We start from the raw sequence: 26,533 nt of genomic DNA on the forward strand, positions 1-26,533 counted from the left end.
TCAGAAAAAAATTCTCATCCTTAATATAAAATTATTAGTTTATCCTGAGTCCAGATTATTATAGTAAACTATGAAATGTAACTATATATGCTTGGTTTTTTACCATTTCATTTCCCCCTTACAATTAAAACATTGTAATCTATCTAAATTAAAGTTCTGGCTATTTTAGGTCAAAATAATGAAAATCTTATGTCATAGCAGTCTTGTTACTGTAACTTTAAATGTCAAAAGTTTCATTATATTTTAGATATCAGTGATAATCACATATTTACCTGATAATGAGGTTTATACCACTGCTTCAAGTCCCAATCCCAAAGAATCATCTGGAAAGAAAAAAATTCACTTAGTTACAAACCAGAAATAAGCAAATATATGTAAAACAAAACAGAGCATCTCAATTACAGATACTTCAAATAATGATACCTTGAAGTTTGAGAGAACTATTGGGAAGGTCAGAATAAAAATCATCTCTAGACAGAATATTTTATTAATTATGCACTCTGTGATTGAGAAACCAAAAGGAAAGTCAGAATAGTCACAAAAATACGGTAAGCTATATCTACGGCCCCAAAAGAAAACATATACATAAAAAAATCACATCCAGTCACTAAAAGAGCAAGGAAAAATATAAATAAATCATCATAGCCCAAATGATGGTGGTGCTATTTTCTTACCAATAAGGCACTTCTGTCGAAAGCAGTTTAAAAAGCTTATCTTTGTGGTTAGATTAAGTATAAAGGAATGGAGCACGAAAAGCAACACACAACTCCTTGACGTGCAGATAATTAGTGGTTTTCCTGTTTGTCTCTTTATACAATGGTAACTTTTTAGTCCCAGACTAGTTTTTTCCTGCCCCTCTTTTTCTAGCAGGCTTTCTGGCTGTTTACCCATCCAATAGTCACTATTCTCAAGGAGATAAAATTGGCTTTAATTTATTAACAAGCTATAACTTACATATCATTAATCTTAAATGTCTTCTAAGATTACTTAGTTAATAAGTGTCTCTTTTTGCTTAAGAAATTGATTATAATTATAATTTTCTACATAGTTTTGAACCTTAGTCTTGAATATAAGCCTAGTTCATGAGTCATATAATCACAGAATTTCCATATACTGAACTATTTGTGTTGTTTCCTGTTCATTGCAAAAGATCTTAGTGTTATCTACTCTATCATTAGTCCAATATTTTATTAGAAGTTGGCAGACTTCTTCTCTGTGAAGGACAGACAGTAAATATTTAAGGCTTTGCAAGCCACATAAGGTCTCTATGGAATATCCTTTTGTTTGTTTTTGTTTTACAACCTCTTAAGATGCAAAAAACATTCTTAGCTTTAGGACCATATAAAACAGGCTGCTAGGAAGATCTGTCAGCATTCTCTAGCTCGCTGACCTCTGTTTTAAATAATACTAGAGGTCTGGTGCACAAATTTGTGTATGGGTGGGGTCCCTTGCCCTAGCTGGCAATCGAGGCCGATCAGGCATCTCACCCAGTCCTGATCAGGACCAATGGAGGCTGGCCGACTGGGGAGGGACTGTAGGAGGGCTCCAGGGCCTGCCTGGCCTCTCACCCAGCCCTAATCAGCTGGATTCAAGCAGTAAGCTAACCTACCAGTCAGAGCATCTGCCCCCTGGTGGTCAGTGCGCGTCATAGTAACTGATCAAGTGGTCAACCAAATGGTCAACCAACCAGACACTTAGCATATTATGCTTTTATTATATAGGGTACCCACCCTCAATCACTCGAATTCGTCAGCTGTCATTACCACCATCTCCTTGTCAACACTCTTGAAGAAAAGTCATCCCTTGCCAGTGCATCTATTACCCCCCAAAGAAATGCAGATGTCCTATAACCACTTACAAAATCCATGGACTAGTATCCAAACAATGGCTGTGGCCTAGTACTCATTAAATTTATTCACTATTTCATATGGCCCTAACTGTTATTCTGATAAAGTTATTTCAGGATGTATTTAACCAGCATTCATTCTAGATTCTAAAAGTCATCAAGTATGAAAATAACATTTTTGAAGGCATTAGAGGGAAGTAATTTGTCCTAAACTAAGGATGATTACTTCTGAATGAGTAAGAAGAGACAAACTTAGGAGGGATTAGAAAAGTTGTAGAAAGTTTGTGAAAACCTGAGAGGAAATTTTGTGTGGTTAAACTGAGTAAAACAAAGAAATCTAAATCAAATAAGTGGATTTAAAGCATCGGAAGTTAAACTAGTACAACATTAGAGGTTGATTTTTCTCTTTAAAACAACTTGGTTTGTTACTGTATTATCAAGGGGAACTGCTTATCTGACTCAGTCCCCGAATGCAGCCCCCTGGGATGCATCTTACAGAACTGAGCCATGTTTGGCTATGAACCAATGAAGGAAATGCTTTTTCTTTGTAATATGACATGGCCACAGTCTGCTCTAGAGTCAGGAGAACACTTGCCAGAGGCTGGGTCTTTGAACTACATTACCATCTTGCAACTTGAGTCATTGAGGACAAATGGATGAAATCCCCTACATACAAGTGTTTATGCTTTTGTATCAGAATAAGCCCATTCAAATGAAATGTAAAATTACGATTCACCAGGATGGGAAACCAGACAGGTCTGAAGAGAATTCCAGGAGAACGAAGGTGACTTATTATTACTCTAGCTTGAGGTTTCAGCAGCCTTGGCCATTCCACTGCCCTTTGGCAGTGAGGCAGCTGGAGAAAGAGCTCCGACAGGCTGAGCAATGGTCTCCCCTCTCACGTCCAGCAGAGAACCCAAACTGGTCAGGGGGCCACTCTAGACTGGGAAGTTCTCATTAAAGCAAGTGCCAGTTGGAGGAGTTGATGCTGAAGTGCATATGCCTGCCTTCAGGGACCATCCTAGAAATATGGAAAGTCTCTTTTTCCCCTCATTACTGATATAACCTGACTTGGTGAACACTCTACTTACTGCCAAAGAACGGTGGGTTATCTTAGAAAAGGCAGAGGGGCGGGAAACACTAGTCACCTGCACAATGAGACACCCCAAAACCCTGTGTGAGCTGAGGCCACAGCTGCTGTGTCCCTGCTACTGGACCACACTGGAATATAAACGATGTGGACCAGCGCAAGCTTGGACATGACAGGAATTGCATTCTGTTGGGTTAAGGAAGGGAGTGCCCAAACAAGTAAGTTTTAATCTGGTCCAGCAGCCAAAACAGTGTTCAGACAAAGACCCAGCCAAATTCCTAGAATGTATTTTTGAGGCTTGTCACCAAGATACTGATGTAGACCCAGCGGCCCCTGAAAACTTAAAGGTTGTGAACATGACTGTTTTGGCTCCGAGTGCCCCTGATGTCCAAAGAAAGCTTCAAAACGATGCTGAAACTGGTTTGGCTCAGTGGATAGAGCATCAGCCTGCGGACTGAAAGGTCCCAAGTTCGATTCCAGTCAAGGGCATGTACTTTGGTTGCGGGCACATCCCCAGTGGGGAGTGTGCAGGAGGCAGCTGATCGATGTTTCTCTCTCATCAATTCTTTTCTAGCTCTCTATCCCTCTCCTTTCCTCTCTGTAAAAAATCAATAAAATATATTTAAAAAACAAAAAAACAAAAAAACACGTTAAGAGTCCTTGTGCTCTTAAGTTGTTCAACAGCAGAGACCAGATCTGGGGAGAAGAATGAGATGAAGCAACAGGCTGACTTGCTGGCTGCTGCTCTGACCACCAGAGGGCCTAAGAAGATAAGGAACAAGGTAAAGGCCACTGGGACCAAGCAACCTGCTCCAAAATTGGGCCCCAAACAATGTGCTCACTACAAACCAGAGGGTCATTGGGAGAGGGGGGAAATGACTAAGTTTAAACAGAGAACAGGACAAAGAGGTAGGAGGAGCATCACAGATAATCCAGTTATCCCTGAGTGATGGACCCGGGGCCTCTGGTCAACACCAGCCACATGGAACAGTGGGGAAAGAAATTAATGAACTAAAAAAAATTAATGGACTTTAAAAATATATTTTTAAATTAATTTTAGAGAGGAAGAGAGAGGGAGAGAAATAGAAACATCAATGAAGAGAATCAATTTTTAAATTTCTTTTTAAAAAAATAGATTTTATTGATTTTTTTTAGAGAGGAAGGGAGAGAGAGAGAGTTAGAAACATCGATGAGAGAGAAGAATCGATCAGCTGCCTCCTGCACACCCCCTACTGGGGATATGCCCGCAACCAAAGTACATGCCCTTGACTGGAATCGAACCTGAGACCTTTCAGTCCTCAGGCTGAGGCTCTATCCACTGAGCCAAACCAGCTTCGGCGAGAGAGAATCATTTTTAAGCTGCTTCCTATACACCCCTTACTGGGGATCAGGCCCGCCCGGGAAATTGAACTGTGACCTCCAGGTTCATAGGTTGATACTCGACCACTGAGCCACACTGGCTGGGCTTAATTTACTTTCTAATTGACACTGGAGCCACATATTTTGTATTAAAAACTAGATTAACTAAACTCTCCTCTGGAACATGGCTTGTGACTGGAATGTCACAGTCAGTAAGGAAGCCAATTAGATTGCCAATTGGGAAAAACAAACCTTAACCGTAGCTTCTTGTGTTGCTGAAATGCCCAGTGCCACTTTCAGGATGGGACTTACTGGCTAAACTAAAGGCCAAAATAACCTCTGCCCCCGACGGGTTGATATTAAAGTGCCCCTGGAAGAAGCTTGTGTTTTACAGGCAGCAGTGCTGGCTTTGGCCAAAGAAAGAACTTCTGACTGAGCTCTCCAATTAATCTTGCAAGAAATAAGTCTGGAAGGATGGGCAAAGGGCAGGCCTGCAGAGGCTAAGACGGCTATCCCAATCCAAATATGATTTTGCACAAAAGCAAATGCCTTTCTATCTAAAACAGGACCTTCTAAAAGAACCAGCTGGGAGAGGAATCCAACCAATAGTGATAGCACTCCTAGAATATCAGCTTATTCAGCCCTGTCATTCACTATATATAATTCTTCCATTTTACCAGTAGAGAAATGAGGTACTGAGGAATACAGATCTATGCAGAACTTGAGGGCCCTCAACCAAATAGTGGAAGACATCTACCTGGTGGTCCCTAACCCTTGGTGACCACTTTGGGAAATTTTGGTGGTTTGCTCTTCTGGACTTAAATGCCTTTCCTTTGTATACCCTTGAACTCTGAATCTCGGGAGCTATTTACACTTGGGAGACTGTTGAAATGTTATTCTCCAAGAGTTCAAAATCTCCCCCATTGTTTAGAGAGGCTTTTGCCAGAGATCTAAGAGAATTTCAACAGGATAATGGAGCAATACTTCATAAGAGTGCTGTTATTCATTGTCTAGGCCATCAGAAAACAGACAGCATTTGACAAAGTCTAGCACCCATTTATGATAAAAACTCTCAGCAAAGTGAGAATAGAGGGAACATACATCAACATAACACAGTAGCATACTCAATGGGGAGAAATGAAAAGAGTTTCCATAAACTTGAGGAACAAGGCAGGAGTGTCCACTTTCACCACTCTTATTTAATCAGAAACCAGTTGCATCTTTATACACTGTTAATAAACTATCAGGGAAACTAAGAAAACAATGGCATTTACATTTCATCAAAAAATACATAAAAATAACTCTAACCAAGAAGGTAAAAGATCTGTACTCAGAAAATTATAAGACACTGAAGAAAGAAACTGAACAAAATATAAATACATAGAAGCATACACTATGCTCATGGATGGGAAAAATTAACATTAAAATACCTGCACTACTCAAAGCAATCTCTGGGTTCAACACAATTCCTATAGAAATACCAATGAGCCCAGGATGGCTTGGTTCAGTGGATAGAGCATAAGGCTGCAAACTGAAGGGTCCGGGTTTAGATTCCAGTTAAGGGCACAAGCCTGGGATGTGAGCTCAATCCTCAGTAGGGGGCGTACAGGAGGCAGCCAATCAATGATTCATCGATGATGTTTCTATTGCTCTCTCCCTCTCCCTTCCTCTCTGAAATCAATGAAAAAAATTTTAATAAAAATACCAATAATATTCTTCATAGAGCTAGAACAAATAATTCAAAAATTATATGGAACCACAAAAGACTGCTAATAGCCACAGCAATCTTGAGAAAGAACAAAGTTGGAAGAATCATGCTGCCTATATCAAGCTATGTTACAAGGCCTTAGTTATCAAAACAGCATAGTACTGGCATAAAAACAGAACAATGGAACAGAATAGATCTCAAAAATAAACTCATGTCCCAATATGCAGACATCTCAGCAAAGCTAGAAATACAGGCCTTAACGAAGGTCACAGCCTCGGCTCTTAATAACTCCAGACAAAGCATTCTTCTGTGGAATCAAGAAATGGCCCAAATAAGAAAGGTGGTTTTACAGAACTGAATAACATTAGACCTACCAACTGTAGCTCAAGAAGGAATATGCATGCTTTTTAGACAGGAATGTTGCACTTACATCCGAGCTTCTGACTCTAATGTTTCCAATTTATTAGCTCCATGAACACTGCCATAGATCAGGTTGAAAACCTTTCTATGCAGATCCATTCACCCACTGGTTCACTTCTCTGCCTGGCCCTTGGAGAATGTCTACATTAGTGATACTGAGCTACTACTGGTAATCTGTCTTCATCATTGCTGCCTAAAAGATAGCCAAGGATAGTAATCTAATGATAATTCCAACTAAGGATCTTAAACCTGAGATTCCATGATACTTTCAACAGATTGTGAGACAATTCCATTCTTCTTTCTCTAATCAATGTCCCTAATCAGCAGGTAGCAGCCTGTTTTCCCTTAAGGTGTGAGGAATGCATAAAAAAGGGCAAGTGAAACCAACGGCCCCACTTACTATATATTGATTTCAGAGAGGAAGGGAGGGAGAGAAAAACATCAATGAGAGAGAATCATCAATCAGCTGCCTCCTCATGCCATGCTGGGGATCAAGCCCCCAACCTGGGCATGTGCCCTGAGTGGGAATTGAGCCATGACCTCCTGGTTCATAGGTCGCAACTACTGAGCCACACTGGCAAGGTCTAAGGGCTCTATTTAATGTAGGACTTTGATTTAATATGTGACCCCAGCTCTCAATTCCATTTCTTCACAGCATGCCCTGTAAGTCTAAACTCTTCCCCCTCACTAATCTTTAACCTCCTGAGACAGCAAGAAACAATGACCATGCCTTGACTGAGGTTCACAAGGTAAGGTCTCTATTAAGCTAAAGATAACATGGCCTACCTTGTGTTTCAGCTCCTGACCATACCCTCATGAAACCAGACTGAAAGACCTGAAACCATTTATTGCCCTTACCTCACTCTTGACCAATCAGCAACACCCACAACCCAAACCTCATTACTTTTGATGATGCTTGGCTTTTGCTCTGTAAAGCCTGTCTATAAACCATTGGGCACATGGATTTTTGGAACACAACCTCACCCATTCTCCAGATTGGTGCCAATTTTAATAAAATAATTATTTTCTTCACTGCAAACTCCTGCTTGTACATTCTTTTGGTCTGTGCATAAGGGCAGATCAACACTTGTTCAATTCAGTATCAATTTTTCCTATTATTGATACATCTAAAAATCTTTTTTTTTTCTTAAGTTCACTAATGAAAGTGCAGAACAAACAGGAGTGAAGACAGAACCATATGACGGGTCACTAAAATTTATCTAATTTAAATCCTGAATCTATAAACTTGCTACCTATCTTATCAACCAATCCATACTTTCACAATGTTACCCTATCTTATCAACCAATCCATACTTCCACAATGTTAGCAACAGTGACAAATGCCCTTACAGTACCTCATTTCCCCAATTCACTAGTAGAAGTAGAAGTTGATTTTTTTTTTTTTTGCTGTAGAAGTTTATTTTTTTGCTAACTACAGTTTATTTCCATTAAAATAGTTTAACACTGAGTCTCCTTTGCCCCTTAAATATTATGTTTTCATATATTTGCATTCTGTTGTTAAAAGCCATATTTATTTTCATGCCATGAATTCTTAACATAAGTATATCACTCCCAAGATTATGAAAATTGGTTCCTGGTGGGCAAAACATAATTTAAAAATATCAAAATTGTTGTAGCCCTCCAAGAATTATAGTACATTATAAACAGATACACGTAAATCTATGGTGTTAACATTTTATAGAGTGGGAGTAAAGAGTAGGAAAAATGTCTTAAAAGGGCTCCTTAGTGGGATGAGAAAGAAAACAAGGTTGAGAAAAAATGCTATAAAGTAGTCCTGCTTCTTGAGTATAAGAGCATATTAGCTTGCAATTTGAGAATGTTCCCTAATGCACGAAGACCATTCTGGGGCTGCCTACTCAAAAGTTTCTGCTAACATGAGAAATAATGTACACCCTATTTTAACTGTGCTCTTAGAGGTTTCTAAAAACCTTACAATATACAGTTTCCCCCTCTATGATTACTTCTTAGATCCCTACTGTAGAATTTTGTATTGCAGACCATCTCCTTTAATAAATTCATTCCTCATTGGCTGTTCATCCCATCATGGTCTTCTCTCACTTGTGGCTAGGGAGGAGTTGAAGGTGGAAGAGGGCACAGAGGGGATAAATGGTGATGGAAATAATAAAATAGAAAGCAGCAAGTCTTTATCTGAAACCCCCTACATTATTTAGGAACCAAAAACAGATACAGGGACAGCCACATACCACTGGTAGACTGCTTTCTGTGTAATTTGAAAAACTAGAATATTAATGATTTTGAGAAAACAAAATTTTCTACATAAATTTGATTTATGATCCAGAAATTTTGCAACTAAATATGTCTTAACAGTTATTCAAAGTGTTGAATGAAAATTGATAAATAAGATATACAATAGAAATGAACAGTAAATGTTTCAAAATTTTTAGAGCAATTTGACATTGTTATGACATTTTTACTGTATTTTATAAAAGCATCATTCCAAAATAGAGGGGAAAACCCCAAATCTTGGTTTTTTACATCAAGAACATGAATGTGTATATAGCTGGACTATGTGGGGTAGCAAGAAAACTTGATATAGCCCAACCAGCGTGGCTCAGTGGTTGAGCATAGACTTATGAACCAGGAGATCACAGTTCAATTCCCAGTTAGGGGAACATATCCGGATTGTGGGCTTGATCCCAAGTGTGAAATGCAGGAGGCAGCCAAATGATAATTCTCTCTCATCATTGATGTTTCTCTCTCTCTCTCCCTCTCCCTTCCTCTCTGCAATTAATTCATAAAAGTATAGTACACAGTACATAATAAAGAAAAAAAGAAAAAGAAAACTGGATACAACCCAAATGTCCAAAAATAATATGGAGAAATTTTGGTATATTCATGCAATGGAATACAACAGTGAAAATGAATTTAAAGTATAGAGACAGAATTATACATTTAAGTGTACTTTTTAGGAATATAAGTATCTGGGAAACTAAAGAAATTCAGGGTGGTGAACATCTCTAAAGGGAAACGGTCTGAAAGTGGCATACAGGAAACTTCAAAGTTAATGATGTGTAGATGGTGTTTGCTATCCTTAGTCTCTATACATTATAAGTGTTCAGCTTCAATACAAAGTTAAGAATTTATGAAGGTAGACAAGAAGAGATAGTGACTAGAAAAATTTTTTGAGAAATTGTGCTGCAAAAGCAAAAATAAAATGGAATAATAGTTGGAAAAGAATGTGGGGTGATACTTTTTTGTTACCAATATGATAGGTTCTATAGCTTGTTTGTACTTAAAAATGATCCAGGACAGTAAGAAAACTAATGATATAGGTGATTCAAAGGAGCAAACTCCTTAATGAAAATACAACCTAATGTCTTTAATAATATTAGTGATTAGACAAAAGTTTAAACTAAGAAACAGTAATAGAGTGTTAGCCATTATTTATCAAATTATAACTTGTTTCTCATGGTCTAGACGAGGGGTGTCGAACTCAATCAGAGAAGGGGCCAAAATCTAAAATCCAGCCTAAATCGCGGGCCGAATGGTTTACTGAACAGTCATAAACTGTCATTGTGATGGAAACGCAGCGGAGTGCAGTGATGACAGCGCGGTGCGGGCCACATTGCAAGGCCTGGAGGGATGGATTTGGCCCGCGGGCCTTGTGTTTGACACATATGGTCTAGACTATTTAGAGGGGAAAAAGAAATGGATTTTGTTTACATATATTTCAAATGTATAAAATGTGAAATTCTAATTTTCATAGAAATATCATTTTTTAAAAATTCTCAGCATGCAATGCATTCTTATATGAAACTTATGTTTTTGTTCCTAAAATGGGACATAAACTATAGAAGTACCCTTCAGATTCTGTTCTTCTCATAGCAAAAGCATGTAAAAACAATAAACTATTGCTAAGAGACTGGTAAAACTAGCCAGATAGGTGATAAACATTATGCTGAAAGAGAGAACATATCAAGAGAGAACAGATCAAATCATTTCCAAAATGTATTTACCACATGAAACCTTGGAACAGCACCGAATAAATGCGTAAATGTAAAAGAGTACTGTCATATTTGTGCACAGCAGATATTTCACTTTGCCGCTGGATAGAGGCATTCATGTGCTGAGTCCCAATCAGCTGTTGGTATATGTGCAGTACACATGAAGAACAATGGTAGTTGACATTTTACATGTTTATCACAGAAAACCCTACTACAAAAGTGATTTTCCCCCCCCACAACTTAATGATTACTTTTGTGAATTATGATATACTGAAAAGAATGTGGGAGAATCTGTTACCTGTACAGCAAGGAAGATCCCTGCTAAACAATGAGCGTCTCCTAACTGCAAATCTACATGCCACTTTATCTACAGAAAACAAGCTGGTGGTTACAACACTTCTTTTTAGTGAGCTAAGACAAAATGGAGCAAATATAAACATTGAAATGCAAATATATGATCTGTATATTGAACTGTGTATCCACCATCCAAAGTTAAATCATTATATATTTGGCCCCCTTTATTCTTTACTATGATGCTATTAACCAACTAGTGGCCTGGTGCATGGACTTGTGCACATTGAAAGTAAATTAATTTATTAGAAGAAATATTTTAACTGAAACTGGTTTGGCTCAGTGGATAGAGCGTCGGCCTGCGGAAAGAAAGATCCCAGGTTTTATTCCGGTCAAGGGCATATACCTTGGTTGTGGGCACATCTCCAGTAGGGGGTGTGCAGGAGGCAGCTGATCGATGTTTCTCATCAATGTTTCTAACTCTATCCCTCTCCCTTCCTCTCTATAAAAAAAAAAAAAATCAATAAAATATATATTTTTTAAAAAGTAATATTTTAATATCACTGTTCATCCTTTCCCAATAATAGAAATGTCAACCAAATTCACGATTGACAATGACAGATCGAAACACAGTGTGCAATTGGCGCCAGTGAGAACTATATATGTATCGTGCATGCATGAGTCAACTTAGCCTTTTATAGATAGAGAACAAAGTTGCTTAATTAGACCTGCTTTTTTATTTAGCTTAACTTTTTCAGCCCAGTGAAGCCCCTAAACTTCCTAAATATCCATTTTCCAGGTAATGAAAAGAAAATAAGATTCTACCAAGTCTCCTATATACCTACTCCAGGATTTCTTTGAGGATCAAATGAGATGAGGCACGGGAAAATGCTTCACAGACATTCATTAAAGTGTAAAATGTTTGCACCTGGCTATAAAGCAAGTCCTGTTCCTGGGCTGAAGAAACTCTAAGGAGGCTAGTCCCTAGGGAGAGAAAGCCAGGCGTTGCTATGGGATGTCATTACCTGGCGCTCACAGCAACCATTTTCAGGCTGGGCTGCGCTGTGGGCCACATTTTGTGCCATGGGGTCTTTTCAGCATTGGCTGTGATTTGGTGGGGTGTTGCTCCAGGGTGGTGGCAGGGCCTGTGTCTCACTTGGGGGAAGCCAAGTGTTGCTTTGTCAGTGCCAGGGCCACAGTGCCATTTCTTTGTAAATGACCAGTGTGTGTAATGGCAGCTCCTGCGTTGATCATCTGGTCTCTGGTGGAGAGTGTGTGTCATAGCAACTAGTCAAATGGTCAGAGGGACACTTAGCATATTAGTCTTTTACAGCTATAGATGTCATCCCAATAAATTTAATGAAAAAAGCAAATATAAAAATAAATAGCAAATGTAATAAAAGTATTTTGTTCAATAAAATGCAAATTAACAGTGTGATAATGCCCAATAATTTAACTATTGACAGAGCCCTGAAAATAATCTTCTTTGAGAAATCTCTTTAAAATTCCAGGTCCCTGTTGAATCTGAGTATTCAGAACCAATAACCTACCAGCACTTGCTGCTTCCTGTCATAAATAATAAATTTTTTCAAAGTTTCATATCATTCTATTGTCTTTATTATTTTATTTTTTTACTTCTTTATTGATTAAGGTATTACATATGTGACCTTATCCCACCATTGGCCCCCTAATGCCCCACTCATGCCCTCACCCCCCTGTTGTCTGTATCCATTGATTAGGCTTATATTCATGCATACAAGTCCTTTGGTTGATCTTTCTCCCTTACCCCCACTCTCCCCTACCTTTTCTCTGAGGTTTGAGGCAATTCCATTATTTATTTCCTCCTAAGCTCAAATATAATTTTTACATATTTTCACATACTGGTTATCTAATTTAAACGAACAGCATTCCCTTTAAGTAACATGAGGTATACATTATTAAAATTTTTTTTTATTTGATTTGATAAAGTGAACCCAAGACTGAGCCTTTATATAAATTCAGCTTTTCTCTGTGGTTAAAAAGTTGAATCCTGATAAAAGTTTCTGTTTGAATGTTTGTAAGTCCAATATGCTTTACAAAACCACCAATACCACAGTGAAACATCAGCAGTACAACCAGGCGATGCTATCAGGCTCAGTTACGTCAATGAGGTTTTATTTCATTGTTCCCTGTGCAGCCAAACAGAAAAACATAGATGTATGTTCAAATCAAACTTACAGAGCTGTTATACTTTTACAAAACTTAAAAAGAATATTTATTATATGTAGATCTCTGAATTAACTATTATAGCATCTTTTGTTCTCATAATTCTTGATGACATTTTATTTGGGCTTTGTCTGCTTATGAAACACTGAATTTCAGGATTTCTAGCTTTTCTATTTATCTGTCTTCCAATTCAGGCCCAATGAAAAATACCATCCGATAGCCACAAAGTAAAACTGAAACTGTACTTTCTAATATAGTCTAAAGTACAAAAAAAATAGTAATCTTGACCCCTGTATGTCAAAGAAGAGCTCCAAGTAAAAAAACTGAGAAGCAGAAAAAATGGTGTTGGGGTGAGGAAGAGGGGGATCAGGAAACTCGTGTGACTTAGAATCCCTTTACTCGTGCTTTTGCTATCCATGTTTTCAGTTACCTGCAGTTGATCATGGTCCAAAGGTATGAGATTAAAAAAAATTCTAGAAATAAAAGATTCATGTTTGAAATTGCACACCTTTCTAAGCAACATGATGAAATCTCACCCAGGTCCCCTGGGGACATGAACCATCCTGTTGTCCTGGTTACCCACAGTGTATACACTATCCCTGTGTTTGTCATTTATTATAGCAGCCATTTCAGCTATCCCATCAACTGTCCCAGTATCGCAGTGTTTGTGCTCAAGTAACATCTATTTTACTTACTGCCATATTCACATGACTTATTATAATATACTAGAGGCCCAGTGCATAAAATTCATGCATTGGGGAGGAGTGGTTCCCTCAGCCCAGCCTGCACTCTCTCCAATCGGAGAGTCCTTGGGGATGTCTAACTACTGGTTAGACCACATGTGTCAAACACAAGGCCCGCGGGCCAAATCCGTCCCTCCAGGCCTTGCAATGTGGCCCGCACCGCGCTGTCATCACTGCACTCCGCTGCGTTTCCATCACAATGACAGTTTATGACTGTTCAGTAAACCATTCGGCCCGCGATTTAGGCTGGATTTTAGATTTTGGCCCCTTCTCTGATTGAGTTCGACACCCCTAGGTTAGACAGTTAAACCACAGGGATCAGGTTTAAACTGGCAGATGGACATCCCTCTTGCAATCTGGGACCGCTGGCTCCTAACTGCTCACCTCCCTGCCTGCCTGGCTGCCTGACCACCCTAGCTGCCTGACCACCCTATCTGCCTCTGGTTGATCACCCCTAATTGCCCTCCCCTGCCTGCCTGATTGCCCCTAACTGCCCTCCCCTGCTGGTCTAATCTCACTCTGTCTCTGTTTTTCTCAGCAGTCCTCCAGGCTTCCCTTGCTCCCTGTGTCCCTCTTCCGCTTTCCCCGCTGGGAGGGGGCAGGACCAGTGGGGGCCACTCCGCCCTTTGCCTGCCCTCTCTTCCCTTCAGGCCTCTTCAGGCCCTGTCTGTTGTTTTGTTTCCTCATTCTGAGAGGCTCTGAGAGTAAGCTGGGAGGGAGGGAAAGAAAAGGAGAAAAGGCTGTGAGTTGGTGGGCACTGTGTGTGTCTGTGGTTGTGAGTGTGAGTGCCAGCCCTGCCTCTCCCATCGCCGTCTCCACTGCCACAAATCCCCACCCATCAGAGCCTGATGCACATGCAGCCTGGTTGTTAGGTCCAGTCTCCGGTCACTGCAGATGTGACGGACCCAGGGTTTTTATATATTAGAATTGTAATTTTTCTGTTATTACTTTATAAATTAAACTTTATCGTAGGTATGTATGCATAGGAAAAAAACAGTATACTAGTATACAGGGGTCAATATTCTCCACAGCATCCACTGGGAGTCTTGGAATCCATGCCAATGGACATGGGGATAAGTGCACTAGTTCTAATCCCCTGTTGCCTACATGATGACATTTCACTGGCAATTCTTTCTCCTAAATCATAATTTTCTCTCTTTCTGAAATCATTTGCATTAGATTATAAGCATGCTACGATTTTCCACATCTCACAGAAATACCTTCTCAAGATCATACTTCCACCTAGCCCCAGTTCCATTTCTCTGCTCCCCTTTTACAGCAAAAATCCTTAAAAGAGTGGTGCTTACTTATCTTCCAATTCCTCCTATACCAGTAATTGTTTCTTAAGGTGGCACTATTCTAGCTACACTGGTTTATTTGTTGATCCTTGAACATGCCAGGCAAGTCCAATAAAATGCATTTCCCCTTCCTTTCTCTTAGCAAGTTGAAAAATAAATGTTACATCAGGTGTGACTTTCTAAAGCTGAACTGATAATTCAGATTTTATAAAATAGCACTTGAAATATACATATAAGTTTGGTGTGTTGTTTTTTTCCTGTCAAGAATTGAAAAACAGAAGCAAGATATTCAGGAGGTCAGAATAAAAATGGGTGAGTGAGAGAAATACGAAAATACTAGTCATACATTATCTGGAATGGGTAAAGCTTTAATCTGTATACCTACCAATTACTTCAATCTCTATATCTTATTGATAAACTAATAAGCATTTAAAATTTTATCCATGAGTTCATACAAGATAGTATTTATTATTTTATGTTCTGAAATTGAGCAAACACCTAGTACCATTTTCTTAACCTTAAGGTTTTCAGAACAAGTTTAAAGTTATAAAACAGTTGTACATACCATGGTGTAATCAGTTTAATAAAGGAACTCAAGCACAGAGGAGCATTTTCTAAGTATATAAAATTGCCTCTATTTTACCAAAATACTCAATCTCTTGTTCTCTCAGGATATTTCAAGTATTTACCTACCTACTACTTCTCTTCTGGACCTCCTATGTTTTTCTGGATATATACTTTGGCCCAGGCCTCAGCTAGTTTTTCTAGCTTATGGATGGGCAAAATTTTATCTCCATTCATGGTATAGACTGTATATTCTCACCAAGAGATACATATATTTTCACGATAGAGTGCCAAAAATAATTTAATTGGGATTGTAAACCTTTAAAAAGTAAAATTTCAATTTTCCTTCTATCTCAAATAAATAAAATATTTTCCTCTTAAGTAGTAAAATATTTTCCTCCTATCTCTTAAGTTACAATATAATTTTCAGTATAATTAAATATATAATAACTAATATTTATAAGGCCTTACTGAAACACTTGAATAATTCGGGATTGCATGAGGAAAATTCTAATAAATATTGTAGAATTCTATGGATAGTATATAAACAAAACCAAAAGAGAAAATAAAGCTGGTTCCTCACTTCACCAATAGGAATATGGTACAAACTTGACTACAGGTCTGGAAAGTAAACCAGAAGATCACAAGACAAAGTCTGCTGAGGAGATTTTAGATTAACCAAAAATGATGGTCTTAAAACCAAAATCCAAGAATCCACCATCTATACATATAATAACTCAGGTAGACTGATGCTGGGGGCAACCAGGCTGGCAAGGGAGAGCTGTTTAGTGGAGACCGGCCCAGCAGGAGAGGGCAGTTGGGGGTGACCCAGCCTACAGGGGAGGGCAGTTGGAGGCAACCAGGCCAGCAGGGGAGTGCAGTTAGGGGCAATAGGGCTGGCAGGGGAGTATTTAGGGGTGATTAGGCTGATAGGCAGAAGCAGTTAGGGGCAATCAGGCAGGCAAGAAGGCGAGCAGTTGGGAGCCAGCAGTCTTGGATTGTGAGAGGGATGTCCAACTGCCCGGAGGGATCGGGCCTAAATGGGCAGTCGGACATCCCTTGAGGGGTCCCAGATTGGAGAGGTTGCAGGCTGGGTTGAGGGACACTCCACCCTCCCGAACAAATTTCTTGCACCGGGCCTCTAGTTCTGTTATAAATAGACTATATTTGAGCTGAAGGGAATTTAGAAGACAATAATTCCAATACTTCACATTTTATAGTTAAAGAAAACAAGAACCAGAGTAATGTGATTTTCCTCCTTTTTCTTATCTCTTTGCCCAACATTACTCAATTAAAAATCTACCTGTGGACAGACATTCTAGTAAAACAAAGGAACTATTTGCTTTTGAGGCTTGTCTCAAAGGAAATATAAACTTCTCTCTCTCTGATTACCTTTTATATATGAACAAGCACATTGCCAACTTGGTAAAGATTCTAAACAAAGAATTCTGATTCTACCAAATGGCTACATCTCCAAAGCATAAAAGACATTTCATACACAAAAAAAGACTATATAGGAAAGAAGCACAGGTATATTTAAGAATAATTTTATCACTTGTGTGAGATTAAACAACTTCATGAGTAAAATTTTAAGTACTTAATAGAAGATATATTTATTAGTCTCTTACATGCCTTTATTATGTAACAGACTATTAAATTTAGAGATATAGATATTTTAAAAAGTTAGAAAAGCATTAAGGTAGGTGTTAATTAGCCAAGAAAAAAAAGACCAATGTATACTAACAAAACTATCCTTTTTCTCTATTTAAATAAAACTATAATTTTTCATTTGGAATATTTATTGGTCAGACAGAAATTACTCAAGTTGCCAGCAATATCTGTTTGAAACTGCTAGGCATTAGTTGAGTAAATAACGTTTTGTCATGGTAACTAAACTTAAAATTAAGCAAACAAAGATACCAGTGCCTTAGAGATTATTTGAAAATGAAAAAAAGTGAACCTCTAATCTGTTAAATAAATCAGATCCTCAAGTATTATTGCAGTATTCTAAACTTACGGGGGAAAGCACTAAACATTATAGGCTTTATATAAGTAAAATGACTTTTTCAATAAACAGATAGAAACTCTTTACCATGTAGGAATTTCCACATATAATTCAGTGAAAATTTCCATGTATAAAATTGCAAAAATGTGGGAATTATTTAAAATAAGTTGTGTTATAACGTGACATGGATCAGCTAAAGAAACTGACAGAATAGAAGCAAGCTTTAAGTAACTTGTAGAGAGCCTATCTGTGGAAATAAACAGAAACCTCACTTAACATGAAGTTAGTAAGCCAGAAGGGGTTGTTCTCATGCCCTACTTTGACCGCTGAGTCCAACAGGAAGAATCGTCTAGAATAGTTTTCCCAACTTCCTCTTTTCTGTGTAAGAGTTTTCTCTCCTTTGTTTCTAGGAACTTGTGCACTAGCCCATGGGACCTGTGTTGCAATTCTTCGTTCTTACAGAATAAACCCATTTTTCCAAATGCCCCAACACTATCTTTTATACGTTTCATTTTCCAAACCAGTTAGGATTTATACACTGCGTGTGGTTATGTCTTTAATTTTACTTAATCTAGAACTGTACCCTTCTCACTCTCTTTTCCCAATGAAGTGACTGTTTTAGGTCCATATATCTAAACTAATAAAAATAACTGTTCAATGTGGAATAAGTTATAATTCCAAACATTAAACTTTCTGACAGTGCTGCACACACACACAAAAAGTTACCATGAATAATTCTAATTGTTATAGGAAAGGAAAGCACATATAGCTATATTAAGGTCTGTCAGTGATCAACAGATTAGTAGAATTTTAAAATTACTTCTATTTTTAACTCCAGTCTTTCCCCCTCCCACAAATTAATGGTTGCTCATTCATTATGGGACAAATGCACACAACCTAGTGTTTTCCTGAGATTGAAGAGTCTAACATAGTGATAAGTTGTGCTAATTACTGACCAAACAGCTATTAAAAAATAAACTAACATACCCTTTTTGGTATGGTGATGGCAAATGAGGAAAGATAAATAAACCACTAGTCTGGAAACATGTATATCATTATAGGCACTGTTTACTAATTAAAAAAGTATTAATATAAATCAGATGCACATTATGCACCTTCAGCATCCAGGAGGACAAGGTCTGATTTGTTCCTAACCATGATCATGAAACAAAGTGAGTATCTAGCATATAACATTTGATCAGGAAACACTTGTAGGATGAATTAACCTATATCTACCACTTGCCATATTTTATAAATTGGAACTTTTACTCATGGAATCTATTACCACTACTAAAAATACTTAATATTTATTGAGAGCATATTATATGCCATTACCTCACTTAAGACCTGTGGCTGTCCTCATTTTTACAGTTAACTATGGCAGACCCAGAATTCTAACTGGTCTTCCTAACTACAAAATCAGTAATTTTAATGATAATATTTTGAAATATTCACAATTATTATGCAGAAAATCTACTTATGTCTTTCATCCTATAGACAAAACCAGTTTACAAAAATATAAAAATGATGAATTTTTAAATGATAAGTACATTGCCTTCCTGGCTTTTAGTACTTGTCTTCCTGCTGAAGTTGTTCTTAACCAGTTAAAATAGCATCTGTTCCTATTAGTAGAACAAGTTTATGCAGTGGAAGAAGTAGTCTATTAATTTAGAATACCAAGGCTGAACTACCTTTGTTTCAGATATCTTTGTAGAAAAGAATGCACTATTGTAGGTTTGTTGTAAGGGTCAATACAATCTATCAAAGCTTCTGGGATGCAGTAATAAGCAGAAGTTTATAGTATATATACAGTTTCAAAACAAGAAAAATCTCAAGCAAACAACCTAACATTACATCTATGGAACTGGGAAAAGAAGAATAGAAGTAGCCCAAAGTCAGCAGAAGAAAGGAAACAATAAATATTAGAGCAGAATTGAATGAAATAGAAAACAAGATGACTATACAAAACATATAACAAAGAGCTGGTTCTTTAAAAAGATTAATAAAACTGACAACCCCTTGGCTAGACTGAGGGGAAAAAAGAGACTCATATAAATAAAACCAGAAGTGAAAGAGTGGAAGTTAACACAGACATCACAGAAATGCAAAGGATCATAATAGAATATTACAAAGGACTGATTATATGCCACCAAATTCAGTAACCTGGAAGAAATGTGTAAATTCCTAGAAACATTTAACCTTTCTAGACTGAATCATGAAGAATTGAAAAATAAAGACTGCTGAAACCAGTTTGGCTCTGGATAGAGTGTCGGCCTGTGGATAAAAGGGTCCCGGGTTCAATACCGGTCAAAGGCATGTACCTTGGTTGTGGGCACATTTCCAGTGGGCAGTGTGCAGGAGGCAGCTGATCGATGTTTCTAACTTTCTATCCCTCTCCTTTCCTCTCTGTAAAAAAATCAATAAAAAAAAATCTTTTTTTTAAAGAAAAATAAACACCAGTCAGTGAGGAAATTGAAATAACCATCAAATACCTTCCCAAAAATAAAAGTCCAGAATCAGATGGCTTCACTAGTGAATTCTACCAAACATTCAGAGACTTGCCGAAACCGGTTTGGCTCAATGGATAGAGTGTCGGCTTGGGGACTGAAAGGTCCCAGGTTCGATTCCGGTCAAGGGCATGTACCTTGGTTGCGGGCATATCCCCAGTAGGGGGTGTGCAAGAGGCAGCTGATCGATGACTCTCTCTCATCGATGTTTCTAATTCTCTATCTCTCTCCCTTCCTCTCTGTACAAAATCAATAAAATATATTTAAAAAAATAAAAAACATTCAGAGACTTGATACCTATCCTTCTCAAACTCTTCTAAAAAAAATTGCATTAGAGGCAATACTTCCTAACACATTTTATGAGGACAACATAAACCTGATACCAAAACCAGGCTAACACACACAGAGAAGAAAACTACCGCCCTCACTGGTTTGGGTCAGCGGGTAGAGTGTTGGCCTATAGACTGAAAAGTCCCAGGTTTGATTCTGGTCAAGGGCACACATGTCTCAGTTGCTGGCTCCATCCCCAGTGGGGAACTTGTCCAGCCTCCTGGCAGCCAATCAATGATTCTCGCTATTGATGTTTCTATCACTCTTCACCCTTTCTCTCTGAAATCAATAATATATGTGTGTGTGTGTGTGTGTGTGTGTGTGTAAAAGAAAACTACAGACCAATATCTATGATTAATACTGATGCAAATATGAGCAGAAACTATATAGATACTATATAATCAAGCCTGGGATTGATAAGGCCCTATGCAGTGTTGCAAGAATTCAGACAGCATATCTTCCACATATTCTTTCCTCAAAGGTTCCTTGAGAATGTACTCTGACAAATGAAAAAGTACCCTAATCAAGAGAAAAGCAGTTAAATCTTATTATGGCAGTTCAAAAGATGAAGAGATTGTTTTTAATGGAGCCAGAGACACAAGGTAGATGAGATTGAACTATGACAAAACAAAAAAGGGGAAAGGAGGAAGAAGGAATGGGAGGGAGGAAAGTAGTGTCTGGAAGGACAGCTCATTTCAGGAAGAACAGCATGAGTGGCCCTTCTCTTATTGCTGTGTATTAGCATCCGCGTAAAGTGATTCTAAAATTGCAGTTCTTACACAATCCTGACTTTGTTAAGATATTCTAAGTGGTTTCTTAGGTCTTCATGATTTTTTATATATTTGCATTACTCTTGTATATGAAATGTATCAAACTAATGGAATTTTGCTAACAGCTGCCTCGTTAGCAGAGTCACAAAAGACGGCACATTCTTTGCATTTATTCTGGAGAAATAATATGTCAATGAATTAACAGGTGGGCTAAGTAGTCAATGAAGTCCTTTGAAAGAAAAGTACTTAGCTTTCTTGTAACTCAGTTTCCTAATCTGTATAACAGTAAGTTGAACAGGCTGTAGTAGCAGGAGTAAGACCATAGAGTATCTTTCCCACAATTGAGTTCTGCTCCCTATTAGCTGTGTGTAAAATGGAGCTAATAATGGTTACCTATTTTAAAGGACAATTGTGGGGATTAAGAAAGATAACCAGAGTCCATCACTAACTACAGTGCTTGTACTTGAGGACAAATGCTTAGTAAATATTAATGATCTTCTCTTCCAATGTGGTTTAAATACTCTTATCCTCAAAAGTTTAACAATACAGAACTAATAAAAGACAGAGATAAATGCTGCAAAAATTAAACATAAGAAAATGTTACTTGTATTTAGTACCCTGTTTCCCCGAAAATAAGACAGTGTCTTATATTAATTTTTGCTCCCAAAGATGCGCTAGGTCTTATTTTCAGAGGATGTCTTATTTTTCCATGAAGAAGAATACAGTACACATTTATTGTTAAATAAAAATAAAGGAAATTTATTACCCGTATATGGTACGGTAGTACGGTAGTTGTCAACACAAATCAGACAAACTGTGAATCCTACAGTATCAAGAATTTACTCATTTATTCAATGACAATCATGTCATCATGTTCTGGAACATCATCATAACAATCCAATTCCTGAATTTCCTGGTGAATTTCTTGTGACTCCATTTCTTTCAGAATCAGTGGACCAAATCTCTCATGTTTAGCATAGGGGGGGCCTTATTTTCAGGGGGATGCCTTATATTTCACTCAGAAGGAAACCTGTAAGTAGGTCTTATTTTCGGGGAAACACAGTAGTGCTTAAATAGCCAGCAGATAGTATAGAAAACTTAAGTGGATTAACTTCAAATCCCCTATTGTAATATTTAGGCATTTAAAATTTCTGGCTTCTTGGCTGTAGCAGTTACAACAAATGACATTACTATCATGCCCCAAATTCCAGAGCAAACATTAATTAAATCTTGCAGCTAACCTCTAAATATGGAGTTGCAAAGAGTTAAGGAATTTATTCTATACTCCATACTCCATAGAAATCACCTGTATGCCTAGAATAATTCCTGACAGAATCGCAAATATATGGATTTCATCTTGGATCACTACCATACCTGATTTCCAGGTGTTTTGACTACTAACTAAAAGAAAACTTAACTTGCCAACATTATCTTTTATAGTGTTACTTATAAGGTAACAAATTATGTGTAAGCAAATTTTTAAAATAATTAAAACAATGGATAAAATTCTGTGAAAATGGAATCAAAGGAAATTCTAAAATCTACAGTGGAGTCTACTTCATAATGAAGTCTACTTCATTAGAAAATATATCACAAGAACATCTCTAAGTTACAGTGGTCTGGAAATTTACATATATATTTTATTTATTTCAGAAAGAAAAGTAAGAGAGTAAGAAACATCAATGATGAGAGACAATCAGTGATTGCCTGCCTTCTGCATGCCCCCTATTGGGGGGGATTGAGCCTGCAACCCAGGCATGTGCCCTTGGCCAGAATCAAATTTGGGACCCTTTAGTCTGCAGGCAGATGTTGTACTACTAGTATTTAGTGGTCTGCAAATTAACCTGTAGGTTATTTAGAATCCCAGAGCCTGACAGTTTTGAAGAGAATATTGTGTGTGTGTGTGTGTGTGTGCGCGTAAGATTGTACTGCTTAGGAACATTGTTTGTCTGTAATTAAGAAAAGAAATATTATTTTCGGAAAATAATGAAAAATAAAAATCTCAGCAGACTTTTACAAGCTCTAAGTTTTCTTTAACATTTTTAAGTTAAAAGTATCTTGGTAATAATTGAAATAGAGTGAGTTTTGAAACCAGACCCAGTTAAAACACAGTTTGGACACTTATCCATTTGTTATCTTAAATAATTAATTTCTGCAGTAATCAGTTTTCTCATCCACATAATTGTACACATTTACAAACTAAAGTATGAAATTGCATGTTTAAGGTCTGTCTCATCCTATATAATAAAAGCCTAATATGCAAATTGACCTCTGAACCGGGAGTTCAACCGGCAGTTTGACCACTTGCTATGATGTGTGCTGACCACCAGGGGGGCGGTGTGGAACATGGCGGGCATCGGCAACCCGCAGTGGCAGGGGGCGGGACTGCTGTTAGGTTCCCAGGTGCTGAGAGATCCAGGAGGGAGCCCGATAACTCAAGCAGATGGGGACTCACGGGGGTCCTGGGGCCCAGGGGCTGCCCAGGGCCCAGAGGTCAGCTGGGACCTGCACTTCCATGCCAGATGCTTGCGCTTCCATCACTGGTCAGGCCTAGGGATTGCACCCATGAACGAATTTTGTGCACTGGGTCTCTAGTATTAACATAAAGCTCTTTGAAAATAGGGATAGTATCTCTTAAGATAATTGGTCTGGATTCTTCAAAAAGTCATTTCATTGGGAAAAGAGAATGAGAAGGGTACAATTCTAGATTAAGTAAAATTAAAGACATAACCACATGCAGTGTATAAATCCTAACTGGTTTGGAAAATGAAACGTATAAAAGATAGTGTTGGGGCATTTGGAAAAATTTACATAAAGAATGGATATTAGATAATATAAAATCATTATTTCCTTAGATATTATGAGTTTTGTAGTTATATTGGAATCCTTATCCTTAGAAATTCATGCTGAAGTATTTAGGGTGAAATTTATGATATTTTAAATATATATTTATTGAATTCAGAGAGAGGGAGAGAGAAACATCAATGATGACAGAATCATGATCAGCTATTTCCTACAACCCTCTCTTCTCCACTGGGGATCGAACCCTCAACCCAACCTTACAAGAATAACTGTGACCTACTCATAGGTCCACTCTCAACCACTGAGCCCCAACAGCAGGATGAAGTTCTTGATTTTTAATAGTTTCAAGTATAAAAATAGAGCAAATACAGCAAATTATTGAATTTATACAGAGGATATACAGATTTTCATTGAACTGTTTCAACTCTGTATGACTGAAATATTTCATTAATAAAAACTAATTTTAAAATATTAGAATTATATGATATATTCCAGAAATTCAAGACAACTCAAAATTGGACAACCTATAATAAACTTCACCATATTAATAAGTAAAAGGATAAAAGGTATAAAACTGTTCCATAGATGCTGAAAAAGTACTGTCTTGAAAGTGCTAACTTTGTGCAATTAGAAAAAAACAAAATCTGAGATTGGAAAGAAAAAAACTGGCACCATTATAGATGATATGATTATTTACTTAGAAATGCCAAGAAAAACAACCTAAAAGTTATAAGAAATAAGTTCAGTAAGATCATTGCCAATCTATAAAATTAATTGCATTCAATTTAGGTATTTGAGTCAAAACCATACTTAAAATTTTGAATCAGGTGATTCCTATGCATATGCTCTAACAGAATATTAAACAGTATTTTCAGTTTTCAGTAAAGTTTTCTTTCTCAAGCAGTTTTTAATTCAGCAAGAACAGTTTCTGAAACAGAATCCCTTTTCTTTTTCTACCTGTGAAACAATGATGGCTATCTTAATGGTTAAATCCAAGGTCTTGCAAAAAATTACATCTAAGTCTTTGATGTTTTTAAAAATATTTTCTAGAAAAAGTCAGATCTTTCTTATCTTTTTTCCCCCCATGTTCTTTTCTAGTGACTTTCTTTTCAGGGCCATTGCCCACAAAACGATCCTGTACAAAAATTTGTATCGAGGAAAAATAGCAGTAAGTGCTAAGGTTGGACAATAAGATAGGCTCGACTACTAGCAGATAATCATACCCTTGCTTGGAGAGTATGCAAAAAGTCATATTGCAACAAAATTACTATAGTTGCATTTATAAATTTGAGAATTCACAATAATCTCAGAACTCATACCGCACAATATGTCACAAATGTTGGTCCACTTCCAACTTTGACAGATTAAAACATTTTTAACAAATATTAGTGAAACATAACTAATAAATAAAAATTAAGATGTTCAAGTATCTTAGAAAAATCTAATTTTTTTCATATTGTCATTTTGAAAAAGCAATATACATATTACTATCCCAAACAAGTGTGTTAATTTGCAAAAATGAGATTTTCATGATGTGTATTTTAAAATATTAAGAATATTAGAGGCCTGGTGCACAAAATTCGTGCACTCGGGGATGGTCCCTTAGTCTGGATTGTGAGAGGGCTAGGCCACGCCAAGGAACCCCACCCGTGTACTATTGGGATTGCAGAGGGACACTGAAGGTTGGCCAGCCGGGGAGAGACCACAGGAAGGCTCCAGGGCATGTCTGTCCGGTCTCACTCAGTCCCGATCTACCCAACCCCAGCAGCAAGCTAACCTACTATTCAGAGCGTCTGCCTCCTGGTGGTCAGTGCACATCATTGCAAGTCAGTGCAGTGAGCAGTTGAGCAGCCTTAGCATATCATTAGCATATTATACTTTAATTGGTTGAATGGACACTTGGCATATTAGGCTTTTATTATATAGGATATGTGCGTCTGAATGATGGGAATTAAAACAATTTCATTAGGTCTTTATAAAGCTGCACAAAACAAAAATCTAAAAATCAGTATTTTATGCAAGGCAAAACATATAAATTTTATCCTGACTTATTTTAAATTGTTCTGATTTGGCAAACAGATGCTCTAGTACAGTAGTTCTCAACCTTTCTAATGCCTTGACCCTTTAATACAGTTCCTCATGTTGCGGTGCCCCAACTATAAAATTTTCGTTGCTACTTCATAACTGTAATTTTGCTACTGTTATAAATCATAATGTAAATATCTGTTTTCTGATAGTCTTAGGCTCTACAAAGTACATAATCACTGATTAGAACATTGATTTAAAAGTCATTTTAACTTGATATACTTTAGTTTCAAATCTACAAAATTGACATTATACAGGGTTGTTATAAGCATAAATTCAAAGTAAAATACTTTAAAACATTAAAATATTAAATATAAAATCATGCCATTGGGGCATAACCAATAGTTATTATTTAGAATGCAAAAAAAAAAAAATTCTAAACTCAAAACCCAGGGAACTGAGGCAATCTGATATAACATGATTATCTGTACCGTGTATGTTAAAAATTAGACACCCACTGCTTTAGACACAATAAAATATTCCACATTGAGAAAAAAAGACAAAATTACTTAATTTCTCTGGAT

The 26,533-nt window shown here is 37.4% G+C and overlaps 1 protein-coding gene across 2 annotated transcripts in view; it reads right to left on the reverse strand.

Annotated features, from left to right (window-relative positions):
- PDE3B (phosphodiesterase 3B) overlaps positions 1-26,533 on the reverse strand; it is a 139,094-nt gene that overhangs the window by 54,064 nt on the left and 58,497 nt on the right. For both annotated transcript variants that reach the window (XM_045577930.1, XM_036426140.2), the window contains one exon: positions 273-323. In XM_045577930.1, coding sequence (XP_045433886.1) covers positions 273-323 — 51 coding nt within the window. The remainder of the gene's footprint in view (positions 1-272; positions 324-26,533) is intronic.

This window comes from Pipistrellus kuhlii, unplaced genomic scaffold (assembly GCF_014108245.1).
Source record: "Pipistrellus kuhlii isolate mPipKuh1 unplaced genomic scaffold, mPipKuh1.p scaffold_m20_p_9, whole genome shotgun sequence".
NCBI classification, from domain to species: domain Eukaryota; kingdom Metazoa; phylum Chordata; class Mammalia; order Chiroptera; family Vespertilionidae; genus Pipistrellus; species Pipistrellus kuhlii.